The sequence below is a fragment of the Cupressus sempervirens genome, chromosome 1 (genome assembly GCF_028749045.1).
Source record: "Cupressus sempervirens isolate cs-2001-9-10 chromosome 1, ASM2874904v1, whole genome shotgun sequence".
NCBI classification, from domain to species: Eukaryota; Viridiplantae; Streptophyta; class Pinopsida; order Cupressales; family Cupressaceae; genus Cupressus; species Cupressus sempervirens.
Window position 1 is genome coordinate 791935736 of NC_143118.1, and position 19104 is coordinate 791954839.

General features: G+C 38.8%; 1 protein-coding gene across 5 annotated transcripts in view; it reads left to right on the top strand.

The window, feature by feature from the left end:
• The window catches only part of LOC149580246 (Tetratricopeptide repeat (TPR)-like superfamily protein), a 344359-nt gene that overhangs the window by 250444 nt on the left and 74811 nt on the right, over window positions 1-19104 (top strand). For 3 of the 5 annotated variants that reach the window (XM_089790050.1, XM_089790054.1, XM_089790063.1), the window contains 3 exons: window positions 9553-9624; window positions 9752-9853; window positions 10275-10349. In XM_089790050.1, coding sequence (XP_089646176.1) covers window positions 9553-9624; window positions 9752-9853; window positions 10275-10349 — 249 coding nt within the window. The remainder of the gene's footprint in view (window positions 1-9552; window positions 9625-9751; window positions 9854-10274; window positions 10350-19104) is intronic. The other 2 variants (XM_089790051.1, XM_089790060.1) reach the window with 1 other exon arrangement.

The window sequence follows — 19104 nt, forward strand, 5'->3', positions numbered from 1 at the left end:
CAGATCCATGGAGGATAAGTGTTCCAGGTATTGATTTAGATACTTTTTGTATACCTCTAGAGGCTGGAAAAAACATGAAAAGCTTTATTTTGCGCAAAAAATGGTCAAAATCGGGATTTTCTAGGTGGATAACATACAGGGTGAAATGTGGATATTGGCTTGAATGGCTATGAATACCAGTGGATGTAGCTTGGGAGCACGTGGATAGGAAACTTCATTTCTAAAAATGTGAGTTTCCCCAAAATCGAGATTTAGAAATGTATTTACATATTGGTAAAAATTCATCATTTTAAACTTGTGTAGATGTGTAATCGGGGTTTTAAAGTCCGATTACATATTTGGAAATGTGGAGTCGGGCAAATTTGGAGATGGGATGAGAATGGAGGCTGAAAATGGTGGTGAAAACTTGCATTTCTTGAGACAAATTTCATCATTTTCCTCACAAACTAACACTCTAAAATCACCAAAAATGAGCAAAAACTAAACAAACGTACTTACAAAACAAGAAAAAGAAAAGAAAAACATACCTCTTGCTTTGACACAAAATGAAGACTTTCAAACACCTCAAGCTTGCAAGCAATTTTGTTTTGGAAAGGCAGAACCTTTTTCCTTTTACAAGGAATGAAAGTTTGAATTTATTTGTAATTAATAACAAAAATCTAGGGCTTCAAATTGTAAGGAAGCAAAGGTGCGCGGAATCGCTTCCTATGCTAATATTTGAGAGGACGATTATGCAAATTCAACTAACTATTGCAAAGATCTCAAGAAACGCGTAACAACATAATCAAAATAACAATGAACATATAACACAGTGATTACCGTGGGGAAACCCTTCCGGGAGAAAAACCCCACCCTCCAAAACTCGCACAATGTATTATCAAACCAAGATAATTATAATACAATTGCGATGCAAGTTCGTACAGGAGCGCATCACCACAACTCGAACTCAGAGAGACTCCTTCTAGCACAAGTCTTGCAAACTGAACTCAATTACACAAACACCTCCCCAAGCCCTCCTTTTATAGTGATTTTACAACCTGGAAACCACTTGTGATTTTACAAAACCATGGGCAAAACTACCATGCCACATGTTAACCATTTTTGACATTTACATTTCCAATATGGAAAAACAATCAAGTTAAAATAGTAACCCGTCCACAATTTTGTCTCTTAGTCTAGAGCCCCATAAAAGTCACAAAATGAGTCATCAAGGCTCACAAAATGACCTACCTATATTCTACTATGGACAAGACTCATTTTTGACAACTCATTAACCAATTTCCAATGTATAAACCAAAGTAATGAGAATCGGAATCGGCACGGCCAAATCAAATCGTGAATCGGGGGTGAATTGCTGGTGAATCGGCGATGAATTGGCAAATTTGAAAAGACCCTTTAAATGTAGAAAGTAAAAAAACAAGTTATTTTTTTTAAATTTACAACTCCATACTTTTTTGGCCACGGGCGATTTCTTGCTGATTTTTTCATCCGATTCATGTGATTTTTTTGATGAATCGCCGATACCAGCGATTCATGCGATTCATCCAAAAAAATTGTGTGTGGTGATTCCTGACTCCAAAAAAATCGCCCACCTTGAATCTTATCGCTGAATCGCAGATTCACACGATTTTCGAGCGATTCTCGTTACTATGGTATAAACAAGTGAAAAACTTACACAAACAAATTCTGGGATTTTCCAAAAGAAGGTTGCAAGGTTGAGACACATGTTCTCAACATTCTCCCACTTGTCGAACACCTTGCAAGAGTCAGGGGATCCTAAATATCATGGACTTAATTGCTAGGGGCCGAGAGGCCCATAGACTCTGAACACCATTTGAATTTCTTTGTGCTCACGGGCTTAGTTAATGCATCAGCAACATTCACCAAAGTCTCTACCTTTTCCAGCTTCACCTTGCCATCCTCGACCATATCTCTCACAAAATGATATTGTACATCAATGTGCTTGGTCCTTGCATGAAAAGTCGGGTTCTTCGCTAGGAAAATTGCACTCTGGCTGTCACTATAAATTGTCACTGTACCCTGTTTGAACTCTATATCTGAACACAATATCTTTAGCCAAATGGGTTCTTTGCAGGCATGAGTAGCTGCCATATACTCTGCCTCAGTAGTGGACAAAGCGACCACGGCCTGTCGCTTACTCATCCAACTGATTGCACCACCAAATAATGTAAACAATATGCATTGGTGGATCTTCTTCTATCAACATCACCAGCCCAGTTTGAATCCACATAGCCGCGAATATCTAAGGAATGCTCGTTTCCTGTTCCATGAAAACATATTGAGTACTCTGAGGTACCCCGCAAGTATCTGAAAACTCTTTTTACTGCATCCCAATGTGCTGTTCTTGGAGTAGACATATAACGGGAAAGTACTCCCACTGCTTGGGCAATGTCTGGTCTTGTACAAACCATAGCATACATCAAACTTCCAACAACACTCTGATATGGTACTCGACTCATCTCTTCCATCTCCAATGGGGATGTAGGACACTGTGAGCTAGAAAAATTTGTTCCCATAGTAATAGGAACACTCAGTGGTCTTGAATCCTACATATTAAACCTTTTCAAAATAGTACCAACATACTTACTCTGGCTTAGCCAAAGCTTTCTGTTCTGTCTATCTCTTATAATCTCCATTCCCAGAATGTGCCTAGCTGCACCAAGATCTTTCATTTCAAACTTTATCGAGAGTTGAGATTTTAACTCTACAATCAAACCTTTTCCTTTGCCAATAAACAACATGTCATCGACATACAAGGCAATAACCAGGAAACCATCACCATCAGATTTGAAATATATACAGTGATCAAATTTAGATCGCACAAATCCCAAACTCAACACATATATTAAACTTCTAGTACCACATCCTAGGACTCTGTTTTAAACTATACAATGATTTCTTCAATTTACAGAGCAAAAGACTTTTACCTTTCACCACATAGTACTTTGGTTGTGACATGTAAATTTCTCCCTCCAAATCTCTATGAAGGAAAGCAGTTTCACATCCATTTGCTCGCTCTCTAGATCATAAGCTGCTGCAAGAGAAAATAAAAATCTAATGGATGTCATTTTGGCTACTAGAGAAAAAATCTCACCATAATCTACTCCCTCAACCTGAGAGTAACCTTTTGCAACCAAATGTGCTTTATACTTCTCAACGCTTCCATCTGAACCCATCTTCCTTTTGAACACCCATTTACAACCAATAGGCTTCCGTCCTTCAGACAATGGTACAAGGTCCCATGTTTGATTCCTCTTAAGAGTTGTCATTTCTTCATCCATGGCTATTTTCCAAAACTCTGAATCATTCATACCAAGAGCCTCTTGTATAGATCTCGGTTCATCAATATTAGCATTCAATGCAAATATCACCTCCAATCATCAGGAGAATACCCATACCTTTCAGGTGGTTTCCTTTGTCTAGTAGATCTTCGAATAAGATCTGGTTCAGGTTCATAATTAGGTTCTCCTTCTTCCTCTAATGATTTAGAACTCGTAGAGCTCTCTTCAACATCTCGTCTTTCTAAGGGCCTTGATTCAACTTTCTCAGGTGTAGCAGGAAGTTGAATCACATCTTTCTTTTCTTCAATCTATTCTTGCTGCATTGTAACAGAAGAAGGCTTAGTTTCTCTAAAAATAACACATAAATACCTTTTGTCCAACAGGATCCCAAAGCTTGTATCCTTTCACACCATAACTATATCCGATGAAGATACATTTGATAGCTTTGTTGTCCAATTTTGTCCGCTTCTCCTTTGGCACATGAGCATATGCCTCACAACCAAACACTCTTAGATGTCTAAGTGAAGGCTTGTGGCCCGACGACGCTTCCATTGGTGTCTTATCAACAAGAGCTGATGTAGGAGACCTGTTTATCAAGTAGCAGGTAGTGGTTACAGCTTCAGCCCAGAACTTTTGTTCTAGTCCAGCACCACTCAACATACTCCTAGCCTTCTCCATCAGGGTCTTGTTCATTCTTTCTGCAACTCCATTTTGCTGTGGAGAATATGGAGTTGTTTTCTCTCTTTTAATACCACAATCTATACAAAATGTGTCAAAATCATTAGAGCAAAATTCACCACCATTATCAGTTCTCAAACATTTTATTTTCTTTCCAATCTGCAATTCAACCATTGCTTTAAATTCTTTGAAATGACTGAAAACTTCATCTTTACTCCTAAGGAAACAAACCCATGTTCTTCTACTGAAATGATTAATAAAAGAAACATAATAAACTGATCTACCAATAGAAGGAACATCAACTGGACCAAATATATCCGAATGGATTAGATCCAAAATACATGAAGACTTATGAGAACTCGAGTAAAATAGAATGCGGTTTTGTTTACCATAGATACAATGCTCACAAAAATCAAATTCAAGATTGCAGTCATTTAACCCATCAACAAGGTTCTTATTTTTCAAGGTCCGTAGACCCTTCTCACCTATGTGGCCGAGTCTTTGGTGCCATAGCATGGTCTTCTCTACAGGCAACTTTGATTTGGTAGACAGAGCACCCTTGGGTACCCAAAAACCACAACCATCTGTTGAAAGAGAAATCTTCTCCTTCTCCAACTGAGTAGTCTTTTTCACAATCTTATCAGAAGTACTATTGCACTCGACTGTGCATGCATCAAGCTGGTACAATGTACCCAATCTACTTCCTCTTGCTATTACCATAGCACCTGTCACCATTTTTACACCTGCTTTAGAAAACTGTACATGCACACCTGCATCTAGCTTACTAACAGATAACAAATTCCTTGCTGGTCTAGGGATATGCAAGACACCATCAAATCTTCTAATTCTACCATCAGAAAATTTCACACGAATGCTTCCACGACCAACAATATCAAGTACTGAATTATCACCCAAATACACCTTACCACCATCAAAATTTTCATACTTACTAAACCTATTTCTATTAGGAGTCATGTGGAAAGATGCACCTAAGTCTATTAACCATGCATTTTCACCTGCATGAGTAGCCAAGGCTGCAATGAAAGCATCTCCGTCTTCCTTCTCGGACTCAGAATCAGAATCTTGCCTCTTCTTCTTCTTCTCCTATTTGCAGTCCTTTCGGAAGTGTCCAGGTTTGCTACAATTCTAGCAGATTGCCTTGGACTTACCAGGAGATTTCGATCTCCCCTTATTTTTGGACTTAGAATGGCCATGTTGCTTTTCGTTGTTGCCTCTCTCTTTTGGTCTTGTTTGAACACTCAAAGCCTCTTTGGCATTCAAAGAGACCTTCCTTCTCATCTCCTTAGAAAGTAGAGAACCAACAACGTCCTCCATCTTCAAGACAACTGAAGTGCTTCCTATAGCCATCGCAAGACTATCCCATGAGTCTGGGAATGAACATAGCAAGATTTGACACCTTTCTTCTTCATCCATTGGCACCCCTATTGAGGTTAACTGAGTCACCAACATATTAAACCTTTCCAGATGCTCATAAATTTGTCCACCTTCTTCCATTCTCAAGGAATACAACTTCTTCCTCAAGAAAATCTTGTTCACAAGTGATTTTTCTTGATAGATCTCACTTAGCTTTTGCAAAGCTTCTTCGCTGTAGGTTCTTCATGGACATTAATCAAAATTGAGTCTGCAAGACACAATTTGATGAGACCTTTAGCTTTTTTGTCTATCACATCATATTGTGCGGCTAAAGTCGGATCTGTGGGCCTCGACTTTTTCTCATCAATCGCATCCCATAGATCTTGATCAGTCAATAGATCTTCCATCTTCAGCTTCCACATCTCAAAGTTTGTGCCAAAAAACTTTTCAACATCAATTCTCCCTGACATGCTTGCCATCTTTTCAATCCTGCAACACAGAAATGAAATACTCTGCACAAGCTCCCACTCAAACCTTGATTAGCTCAAAAAACCCTGTACCCAACAAATAGAACCAAAACTGGCCAGGCTCTGATACCACTTGTAAGGAAGCAAAGGTCCGCGAAATCGCTTCCTACGCTAATTTTTGAGAGGACGATTATGCAAATTCAACTAACTATTGCAGAGATCCCAAGAAATGCATAACAACATAATCAAAATAACAATGAACAAATAACACAGTGATTACCGTGGGGAAACCCTTCTGGGAGAAAAACCCCACCCTCCAAAACTCGCATAATGTATTATCAAACCAAGATTATTACAATACACTTGCAATGTAAGTTCATACAGGAGCGCATGACCACAACTTGAACTCAGAGAGACTCTTTCTAGCATCAGTTTTGCAAATTGAACTCAATTACACAAATACCTCCCCAAGCGCTCCTTTTATAGTGATTTTACAATCTGGAAACCACTTGTGGTTTTACAAAACCATGGGCAAAATTACCATGCCACATGTTACCTTTTTTTGACATTTACATTTCCAATATGGAAAAACAACCAGGTTAAAATAGTAATCCCGTCCACAATTTTGTTTCTTAGTCTAGACCCCCATAAAAGTCACAAAATGAGTCATCAAGGCTCTAAAAATGACCTACCTGTATTCTAGTATGGACAAGACTCATTTTTGATAACTCATTAACCAATTTTCAATGTATAAACAAGTGGAAAACTTCCACAAACAAATTCTAGGATTTTCCAAAAGAAGATTGCAAGGTTGAGACACATTTTCTCAACACAAATGAACAAATGGAAAGAAAAGAGAAAAAGAAAGCATCAAATATGCAACAAGATCAGAAATGCAAACAAAACCAAAGATTTACACTCACTTGGAGGGCAAAGAGCAAATCTTGGAGCAAGAAAAAAGTTGGAATCAAACACCTCTCCCCAAATCGGGGTTCTCAAATGCATTTACACATTGCACACAAGAGTTTCAAATATTTCTTTTCCAGCCCTCAATCACACTTTTTGAGGCTCATTGCACATTCAAATGATGCAAGTGAAACGCCTAAGTGCAGATCACACTTTGGGTGTTCAATGCATATTGCATATTCAGTTTATGCAAATTGCTGTTTTGAGCATCACTTAGATGTTGGTATTTGGAAGTTTATGCCAATTGCACTTTTTGGGGCAATTTACATGTTTTTTGCAAGAAAAGTGCAAGTAGAGATGAATCACAATTTTGGGAGTTGAATGCATATTGTATTTTGGAAAAATATGCAAGCAGCCAAGAGAGAAATCACACTTTTTGAAATAGAATGCAGATTGCATAAAATAGAGTTTCTTTTTGTGGTCTTAAAGTGCATATGCAATCTCACTTTAAAAGTGCGATTACATATTCACCAAAAACGGTTTTGAAAGACACAAGTTGTTTTGCATAGAAACAAGCCAAATTGTGGTCCTAGACTTCATTTGCATATTGCATATGTAGGAGAATTAAATGAAATAGGCAGTGTGCTCCAAAAAGTGTGATTTGGCACTTAGAAAGAAGCACTTCAAATCAAATCGTGGTTTTCAACTTCATTTGTATATTGCACATGAAGCAAATCACACTTTTCATATGTATTTGCATATTCACTTGCAAGCATATGTTAATGACTTGTTTTAACTTAAATTTTTTCACTTGGTTTCTATTTTGCACGTCTAGTTGTTTCACTTAAGTGAAATCGCACTTTTTGGAGCCTATTACACAATGCATATAAAAGTTCACATGTAATATGTAAATGGGCTCAAAAAGTGCACTTTATGACTTTAAGTGATTTAAGTTATAGTGCATGTGTAAATAGGTTCAAAAAGTGCACTTTATAACTTATGTGTTTTAAGTTATAATTTAAAAGATTAAGAAGTGCAACTTAATAAAGTATTTACACACTTAAAAGTGACTTTAAGTTTAAAACATCAAAAAAGTGCAACCTAACAACAAAATAAAAGATTTAAAGTTTAAAATATGCAATCAGGGTGCTAAAGTCCGATGACACATCCACTTAAACCTTAATATAATTTGATTGGCAACCCCGATTAAGTCCTACGATAGCTCAAAACGAGTGTGTAACCAAAAACAAGAGATTGGAGGTAACAAAAGGACCAAAACAAACAAAACAATCACACTAAAATGCAAAAAGGGATTTTGAAGGCCTCAAAAATCAAGCATATGCCATTAGATTTGACAGATCTAATTAAGCTTACAAAAAAAAGGAAACTTGACAAGAAATTTCCATAAATGAATTCATAATATGAATCAGGAAAGATTATGTGATCAACTTTCACAAATCACATAGTGAATCAACTTGAGAAATTGGAAACTTTAAATGTCAAAGCTTTGTAGTGTTGCATCCATTTTGTGATTACAAAATGAAGGACAACAGTGACAAAGGTGAGTAGCATGTTTGGTAGTTGTGAGGACCATAAAGGAATGATGGCGGTGACACTTGGATGAGAGGAAATTCAATGGAAAGGGAGATACAAAGTTTAAAAGGTTACAGATTTGATAAAATTGTTACTTTGGCATTGAAGATAAAGAAGCATTTGATAAGCAAGCAAGGTGGGATTATATACTAAAATTTAGGTTGAGAGGAGATAGAGTGAAAGTATAGAAAATAAACCCTATATCTATCCAAAGGATATGAATAACAATGTGTAGAACCATCTTAATGCATGTCCTAAAATTCTTTGCTGTATAAATATGCAAAATTCAATGAAAATTACAAAATGTAACTATAAGTGTGGATAGGTTAAGAAGAATGAACAAAATTGTTAAAACTTGATAGCATTGGCAAAGATTAAGGATTACAAGAAAAAGAAAGAAGATTCTGATATGGTTGAACTTGAGATAGACCCTTTATGCTTATTAATAAGTTAACTGTTAAAATCAACCCCAAGGTGTAGACCAAATGGTTCAGTTGCTGGAAGACACACATAATGGTCTTGTGTTCAAACCTCAAACCCTAGACACACCATTGAAAAGGGGAAGATCACCAACCTGTGAGCTATATGAAAAGTGCCTACCAAGGATTAAGAACCCTACCTGTTCAGTTGAATTAAAAAAATTCTATTCCTTAATCATAAGTACTTTCTGTCACTATGAGTCAGAATTAACTAAACAATGCTCTTTAATCCTTGATTAGGTTCACTACAGTTACAATTATTCTAGAACGAGCAATGGGAGCTTTGGATTTTTATATTCAGTTGAACCTTAAAGCTTCTATTCTGCAATTCTTGCTGCACATTTATAACCAAAAAGGATCCTATATTAGGATTGTGATTATAACTCCATTGTCCAATTACTCTAACAATGATTCTCAATCTTTCTAGTGAGGATTGGTCTATAACATACAATTAAGGTTATTGTAGGAATGCCAATGAACAAGTGCTAAGCGTATATTTTGTATCCAAAAAAGAACTCTTTTAAAATCAGGACTCAGTACGTGAAGTAGTGATACAGCTGAAGCATAGCCACAAAATTTTATAGCATAAGGCATCTTTTGAAATGGAAGATGTAATTTACTTTCTATTGTTAAATAATTTTTCTTTTCATCTCTGCTACCCTTTTTTTCCAGGTAACAATTTGAAGTTGTGTGCCATGCCACAATAACATGTTTATTTGTTGATTTTGTGTGATCTTCATTCCTACTTGATAGGGGGCGGCTGTTGCTCATGCAGAATTGGGCGAATACAGAAAAGCTTCTGTTCTACTTGAGAAGCTTACTCAAGTTTGTATATCTCACAGTTTTCTTGACAATGTTATCTTGTCCATAACAACTAGATAGAACTTGATCTGTGGAAATTATTTAAGTGTTTTACTTTTCTTTTTTATTTGATTACTTTATTTCTTTCCAGAAAAGTACAGAAAATCCAGATGCATTTCGGTTGCTTGGTGATGTGCAGTATGCACTTGGAGATTATGATGGGAGTGTTGTTGCATATCGAAATGCCATAATGGTAATTGCTTACTTGTGATATTCTTGATAGTATTAGAACGGCACATTTCCTGGGGTAGCTTATTGCATCATATTTTAACTTAGCTACTCTGCTGGCAAAACTTTAAAATGTAAACATTTTCACAGTCCTGCTTCTTCAGAACAAAGTATGTATGTGCACTGGAATTTTTAAGTAATAGGATAACAGAAGAAGTTACTGAAGTGATAGGAACCATTTACAAACAATAAAATATTTCGTTTAGTAAAAAAGCATGTTCTGAAGCTATAAAAAAGCTCAAATAAGATATCATAATTTGGGCCTTATTGAAGAAAATTATGTGCATACACAAAAATGGAAATGTAAGCTCGATGTTTTGAATATTACATGGGTGTTTTACTCATTGTACTCAAAACTTCTAGGCGTGTTTTCACTTTGCTCTCAGAAATCAAGTAGAAGCTCCCTTGAGGCTCTACGTGGCCTTACAAATGCTTTGTTAGCAGCAAAAAAACCAAATGAGGTAACCTGTTTCATTACCTGGTTTTAAAATTCTATAGTAATTTATCTATTTACTTGATTCTGTGTTTCCAATAATGTTATATTTCTATATGCACTGGTTATGAATACAAATACACTTGAGAAACTACTAAAACTTAAAAATTTCCAAAGAGTCTGTTATCATGTGGCTATACAATGATGTCCACATTTGTTGGAGATTTGGTTTCAAAGAATAGTAATTTTCTCACAAATGCATTTATTACTGATAGAAAGTATATTGGCTGTTTCTTTAATCTCCTTCAGTTTCTAATTCTTGTTATTGTATCCTTTTCTAGGTTTGAGTAGTTAGTGAATCAATCTCTTCCAGATTATGAATTGAATTTGCAAATTTTTTTGTTGGTAAAACTAGTTCTCATTTCTTCTTCTTTATAATAGATAGGCTAATAGCAATTACCATAGGTGAAAGTCTCGAAGAAAACTCGTTGACTTTTTATTCACTAGTGAGTTTTTCTGCTTCGCGAGTTTTTGCACCAACTGCTTGTAGAAAAATCAGTGTGTTTATATTAACTTCCAGGTTTTTCTGCTTGGCAAGTTTTTGCATAAACTATTTCTAGGAAAAACTCACCAAAGTTTTGGCATTTTTCTCCAAAAACTTGGCTTAATACAAATAAAGGCAATGAGGACATCATTGTGTATTATTTGTCACCTTCTCTTGTGACTTTTATAGTGTTGACATGCAAAATATATGGTGTATCATTGGGGATTTTTCACATCGACCACCATGTGCAACTTATCATTGCTGCTCCTCAAACCTATTAGGATCTCCACTTCTGAAGCCCCACTTGTTAGTGGGATCTTGTCATATAAGATATATGATTACAATGAGGAGGTTGGGTGTGAGGTCAAAATTGAGAAATTAGACAACTGATTTGATGACTATCATAATATCTATTACCATTGATCAATGATAAAATATAATACCATAAGTATCCAAGATTCAAATTTGATTATCAGAAATTCAAAACCTCTCCCAAAGTTTTAACTAGAATAGGGAAGAGGAAGATGTAAAATGTTGTATATGCAATTTATGGATTATGTTGAATAATGATGATGTTCAAAGGCAATAACTATAAATTTATTATAGTTGTTAGCTAACTATTATATTAGGATTCCACACCAGAATGCAATTTTGTACACAATTTGCATTCAAATCAATCAAATTTAATAGAAATACTTTTGTACTTATTTATGGACTCATTGAATCAAAGTAATGAGAATCGGAATCGGATCAGAATTGGCAAGGCCGAATTGAATTGCGAATCGGCCATGAATTGGAATCGTGTAGAGAGCAATTACTACCAAAAGTTACAGAATATCCTACAACTATTACTATCAAGCTCACCAATATACCATACCACAATGTTATCCTAATGGAGGCGAGGAACAATTTTATTTTATTAATATTACCAAAAACATGAATGTACAAAGTCCAAGTATCAATCTGCTTATAAAGGGGTCGGTTGGTTAGAAACCAACCGACACACTCCCCGCTTCCTAACTACCCACTAACACAAGTACAAAATACTTAAATTACCAAATGCTGACTACATATATCCCCCCCAAAAAAAGAGTCATCTTTCAAACGACGACTAAAACAACTGAGAAATGTTTTAAGAAGGATTGGAGGACATCCTTGGACTCGGAGTGCCTCGCAAGCATTATAGCTCCCGCTTCGCCATCTTCTGCTTACTACGAACGCCTTGAAGTACCCAGAAAGTATCCATCTTTTTAACTTCGGCCACTACCAACTTGCCTTCCAACTAAACTCGCTCCAACTGCCAGCCTGCTAACAAAGCATTCTTTTCTGCTTGGACTTGCTTATGAGGATGTTTGTCCCGCTAGGCTTCCACAAAAACACTCCGGAAAGCAGTCTCTATAGCAGCCAGAGAGGTCATGAGAGGAGAGGAAGCAACTGGGGTCTGAGAAATGATAGAACGGCTGGTCCAAGTAGTGGCAATATCTTCTTGGCTATAGTTACTCTATTCTAAGAGACCCCAATCTGTGTAATAGTCAGTTCGCATGAATTGGGCTAATGTTGCAGCTGTAGTGAGTACACCCTCCAAGTTATACGACTGCTCATGCTGAAGGAGTTACCAGGTAGAATGCTCCATAGCCCGTAACTCCGTAAGAAATCTTTCTGCCTGAGTTCCTCAAGCTGCGAGGGCACAGGGGATGACACCAACCCCTCTTCTTCCAGCAGCTTGTCAGCCTCTTCTAAAACAGTATTTTCTCCTGCCATTGTCACTTGAGTACCTGGAGAGGAAGGGTCCTTCGATTTCTCCCCCATAGTTGACTTAACAACAAGAGCCACAAGCTGGACCACTTCTGGCCTGAGAGGTGTTTATAGTTGTACCTTGTGTCCATAGTGAACTTGTCCTCTTAAATCAATCACCTTGGTGCGAGTAGGCTGATCTGGCGAGAGAAGAGGCTTGATTCCTGGAATAGATAGCTTAGAAGCCCCCCATTTCAAAAAGTGTCTTGAGCCACTTGCTACTTTTAAGCTGGTGTCTTCGGTGGAAGAAACTGGTGGTATCACAACATCACAAGGTGGACAAGCCAGCTGAGGAACTTTAGCAACCCCCGTAGGAAGGGGCCCTGTTGCAGGTGGCAGAAACACTACTTCACTTGGGGTGCCCTGTAAGTGACTTAGGTGAATCTCGGCTGCTTGGAAATCAGAAGAGGAGGAATCTGTATCACATGCCGTGTCCTCAGAACTGACTTGGTCCTCATCCTCTTCCACTACTACGGCCTGTCGTGCTTTCTTTTTGATAGGTTCACCACAACCCTGGGAACCCACACCCAAGGTGTCTAGATGTAGCCAATAAGTCATCGCTGGTCGGTACGATTCCACTCTACTTGCTGGTACCAATGTCCCACGATGTTCACTACTAACTTGAAGCCAAACTGCCTCCAAGAACAAAGCCACTGCATGATGGGGCATGTAGAAAGCCTTATGCTGCAACTCCAGAAATTCCCGCACTCTATCAAAAAGGAGGTGAGCCCAGTTGTAAATCTGTCCTTGGGATAGGCCATCCACTATTGGCAATAGCCAAAGAACAATATCAAAGGTGCGACTACTAGCCGTGAGCTTAATTTTTACTAAATCAACCACGCAATGACATTGCTCATTTGCGGTGAAAACCTTTCTTAGCCCCCGACTATTCTTCAGAATACCTTCCCATTCCTCATTGGTAACATCCTGGTGACACAAGAGTTTTAGCCATTTTTCGTTTGTCTTCTCTTGTCATAGGTGCTTTGCTCAACTCCTGTTCCCTATTAGGGATTCCAAAAACCCTACTAAGTACTTCAGTAGAATAAGAAACTACCACCTAGTGTTGAGCATACTGTATGACAGATTGATGACCTGTTCCATCATACCCCATAATCAAATCTCAGAGGATAGGTTCAAAATCATGCAAAACAAAGATCGGCATAAAGATGATCTTGTCCACCTTTGCTGTGACCAATGCCTTCTGGAGAGGATCTGTGTCTAATTTTTCCCACCATACCCTACACTCACTGCCGAGCACACTTTCAAAACTGATATTGGAAGCATTGATCTCTTGTGACAGTTTAGTCTTGCCCTGTGCCATGACTGACTTCTGAGTTCTTGCCTGTAAGGCAGCCGCTTTAGTACCTTTGGAATCAACAATGTGGCCCCGGCTGGGATTCCCCATACTTAACTTCACCATGTTAGAAGAATATGTCCAATCTACAATCTGCCAGTGTGTACTGTAATATCTCCAATGACCACCCAAAAGAACTGTTGGTGACGTGTTGGAACAGTAACCATAAACAATTTGTAAATAATTTGTGCAATCGATATGTTTTCGTATGGCTGCCATACGACCACTCCTCTGTACAGTCACTCCTCTATACAACTTCACCTTATGCCTGTTTGTACATAATTCCTCTGTACGACCACCCCTCTGTGCACTGTTCCCCGTCCACTGTCCGTACACTAGATTCCGACCCCACCACATCTACCCTTCATATGCTGGGAGCCATACACTGCCTTGCTCTTGGTTCTGTATGATGGATGCCGTACATTGTCGTTGTCGTGGATGCCATACGCTGGATGTTGTATGTTGCCTTGTCCTTGATGTCGAAATCTATCCGTACAGCCTTGTCCTTGATGCCAAAATCTGTTCATACGAGGGTAAGTTGAATAAGGATGGCGTACATTGCCCTCCGTACAGTTGATACGTACGACTATAACCCTGTCCCTTCCGTACAGTCTGATAGGCTGTACATTGCCTTACTCCTCTGTCCAGACATGCCGTACATCCACAATCCTCTGCCCTATACTTACACTCCCCTTCCTCTGCTCGCCTGGTGGAGAAAAAATGACTTTGGCTGAAGTCTTGGGGTTTATAAAGTAGGCATAAACTTTTCGTTCTTTATATATCTTCAATTTGGACCCATTCACGAGATCTTTTATTGGCTGATTATCAAGAGTAGCTAACTTTACCGCTCCATTTGCTTTTAGTTCCATAATTTTGTAAGGCCCCAGCCAACGAATTTTAAACTTACCTGGCTTAATTTCATTCTTTCCGTTGTACCAAAGTACAAGTTGCCTTGGGTGAATATTCATCAATTTTAGATGTTTATCATGCCAAAATTTCCGTCGCTTTTGAGCCACCTCTATACACCATTGGGCGAATATTCTTTTTTCTTTGAACTGGAGTAACTGATATAGGTGTTCCTTGAGACTTTCCTCGTCACTTAATCTGTTCTGAATGGCTATCCTTAAGCTTGGAACCACATACTCTATTGGCATCACTGCTTCCTGCTCGTACATAAGCTTGAAATAGGGTATGTCCTGTAGTACCTTTATAAGTTGTTCTATAGGCCCATACTATTGCTGGAATTTGCTCTTCCCAATCCCGGCCTTCAACACCACAAGTTTTGTAGAGAATAACAACCAATATTTTTTTCGTGGCTTCTGCCTGACCATTCCCCCTTGGACAATAGGGACTGGAGAAAGAATGAAATATTTTATATTCGATGGTCATCATTCGGATATGTGATTCACAAAATGTACTCCTCGATCACTGGTGAGTTGTAGTGGGATCTCGAATCGGGTGACTATCTGTTCATAGAGGAATTTGGCAGTACTAAGGGCGGTATTGTCTGGTAAGGCCCATACCTCTATCCATTTGGTCAGGTATTCCGTGGCCACCACTATATATTTGCACCAATGAGTTTTGCTAGCCAGTAGAGGACCCACAAAGTCTAGTCCCCACCTTTCAAATAATTCCTGTGGTTGAGATGGAAATAGTGGCATGAAGTCCCTTTTGAGCGGCTTACCTACTCGTTGGCATGTGTCACAACTTACTACCCATTTCTTGGCATCAACATACAATGTGGGCCACCATAGTCCTGCTAAGAGCACTTTTCGTGCAATGGTATTTGGTCCCATATGGCCTCTTGCCACTCCTTCGTGGGATTCTTTGAGAACCCCTGGGATCTCTTCCTCCATCACACATCTATGAGGATTCCATCTGGTCCAAGTTTGTACAACAACCCTTCAATTAATTGAAATGTATGGCTTTTTAAGGCAATTTTTCTCCATTCTGCTGGGGGCATGTTGTGAGGAAATGTAGCTGTAGACAAGTACTGGTCGATCTGTTCGTACCATGCAGGTAACACTGCAATCTAAAAAAGGTGAGTATCTGGAAAATCCTCATTTATCCCACTATCAACGGCTTCTCTTGACTTGATGGGAGACAATTGATCGGCAATTACATGATTTTTTCTAGGTTTCACTATAATTTTGAATGTAAATTCTTGTAACAAAATTAGCCACCGACTTACTCTCCTTTGAATTACTGGTTTGTTGACTAAATACATTAATGCTTGGTGGTCAACAAAAAAATGTAAAAGGTGTAGCAAGTAGATGGTGCCTGAATTTTTGGACTGCATAGACCATATCAAGTGCTTCCCTCTTCGTGGTACTGTAGTTCCGTTCCACTTTTGACAAAAGCCTGCTAGCGAAATATACAGGGTGATCCAACCCTTCCTTCCCTGTTTGGGCCAAGGTGGCCCCTATAGCATAGTTGGATGCATCTACATGAACCCAAAATTCCTTCTCCCAATTAGGATAGATAAGGATAGGTGCTTCCACAAGTCTTTTTTTCAGTTCTTGAAAGGCGTATTCCTACTCCGCCTTCCATTCAAACTGTTTCCCTTTCCTAGTTAACTTTTCTAGCAGAAGTGATATTTCAACGAATCCTTTGATGAATTGCCGATAATACTCAACATGCCCTAGAAAAGATTTGATACTTGTCACATTCTTAGAAGCCTCCATTTCCAAAATTACCCTTATTTTCTTTGGATCTGTCTTTAAGCCTTCTTTACATACTATATGTCCTAGAAGTCTGTCGTGTGGGACCATGAACCGACATTTCTTAGGATTGAGCGCCAGTCTCGCTCTCCGACATTTCTCCAGGCATTCTCCAATAATTTTAAGGTGGTGATCCTTTCCGCTGTAAATCGACCAATCATCAAGGAATGCTTTAAAATTTCCTACTGACATACCATGAAAAATGTGTAGTATAATCCGCTGGAAGGTAGCCGGTGCATTGCATAATCCAAAAGGCATCTTGTTATAAGAATATACCCCATCTTCCACTACAAATGTAGTTTTCAGCTTATCCTCCTTTGCAATAGTAATCTGGTTATACCCGAAAAATCCGTCCATAAAAGAGTACATCTCATGGCCAGCTACTTCTAAAATGCTGTCTATAAATGGAATGGGAAATGGGTCTTTTATGGTCACCGCATTTAAACTTCTAAAATCTACACATATCCAAGTTTGAGTACCATCTTTCTTGAGTGATATTACAATAGGAGAAACCCATTTGCTTGTCTGAACTTTAAATATTATCCCTGCATCCAACATCTTTGTGATTTCCTCTCCTACCCGCTCCACATAGTTTCTATTCATTCTATAAGGCCGTTTCTGCACTGGCCTTGCTCTAGGTATGAGTGGAATCTAGTGGACACACACCTCAAGTGGTAATCCTTTCAAGTCCTTGTATGCCAATGCAAAAATGTCTCTATATTCCATAAAGATTCTAAGGGCCTTCCGCTTTCAGCACAAGATCCCAATCATCACCTATAAAGATTTCTTTGGTTTGCCCTACTTCTCCCAGGTTTTGAGGCCTGGAGGCTAGCCTCTTTGTATTCCACTTTTTGGTCAAAAATGTGGGCAGGTGTCGTGTTCAAGGCAGTTACACCTTCTTTGTACTCCATATACCCTTACGGGTATCATTCCTCCAATTCTTGTATTTGTAACATGTTGCAATTTGCTTGGAAGACTTCATAATTGCCCTTCTGTCAGTGAAATAAACCCTTAAGGGAGTCTATGTCATCCTCCAAGTACTCTCCCAACCTGAGTACTCCTTCCTCGTCAGGTTCCATTCCTTCATACTCTTCTTCTTCAGAGTCAGATGCCAAGTCCTGACTTATTGATTGGTTTTTGAGATCTATAGTGTACTTCCTTCCATCTGATTCAATAGAGAAGGTGTTTCGTTTCTAGTTGTGATTGGCTTTTGCTACTACTAGTCATCCCCTCCCTAATAAAGCATCATATCCTTTCTTCACCAAGGTAATAACCACAAAATCTAAAACAAATTGTTGGGTTCCTATTATTACCTTTTGCCCTATCAAGGTGCCAATCGGTTTGATGCCATGCTGATCTGCTCCTACCAGCTGAAATTTGGGCGACCACAAGGTAGGTTTCCCGATCACCTTCCAAGTATCTTCTGATAGAACATTCACCCCCGAGCCTCCATCAATTATCGTGCTCGAGAGTTTGTACCCCATAATTTCCATCAGTACCATTGCTGGCGCTCTCCCTAGACCTATTGTACATAAGGTATTTTCTTCCTTTTCCACTAAAGTTTCTTCTTGTTCTACCCCTTCTACTGCTTCTGGTTCCACTTGTTCTACTATTTCTAGTTCCCCCTAGAGATCCTGCTCAATTGGCCATGTTCCTTGTGTCAATGCGACTTACAGCTATGGTAGAGTATCTAGTAATTCCCTAATTGAGATTGGAATGGTAGTTTCTAATACTTTCCTTATGATGTTAGATACCCCCTTGCCCCTAGGGGTCTTGGCTGGCTTAGCTGTTGTTTCTCCTCTCATCTCATTTTGGATGTTTTGCTTTGCCTCCTCGAATCTTGTTTTTTCCACTGTCACCTCCGGGTACATGGCTTTCTTGGCTTGCATCCTTGTTATTGATATCCAGCATGTTCACACCTTTTTCCTTTGGGCAATTGGCATCCTCATGGTTGCCCGACCCACACCATTTGCAGAGCATTCCTCCATTCTGTCCCCCTTCGTTTTGACATTCTCGAGCAAAATGGCCCCATTCGTTGCATCTTCTGCACTGGATTATGGGTCGTCCTCGAGAATCATATTGGATTGCTCGTCGGGGTGTGTTCGTGTTGCTATTGTTTTTACTACTATTGGCACTACCTCTTCGGTTATTCCTGTACCCCCTGGTGAAGCTTCTGTATCATTGTTCTTTAGGGGAGTTGCTGGTGGTGTAGACTGTTCTCCAGTAAATAGTATCTGGGCATTCCTTGTTTTTAGGTTACAAGGGCATTCTTTGATTGCATGACCCCTATCTGGAAAATCTCGCAAAACATCTTTCTCGGGCATGCTGCTTTGGTATAACCCTCTTTTTGCAGTTTGTGCACCATAGGTCT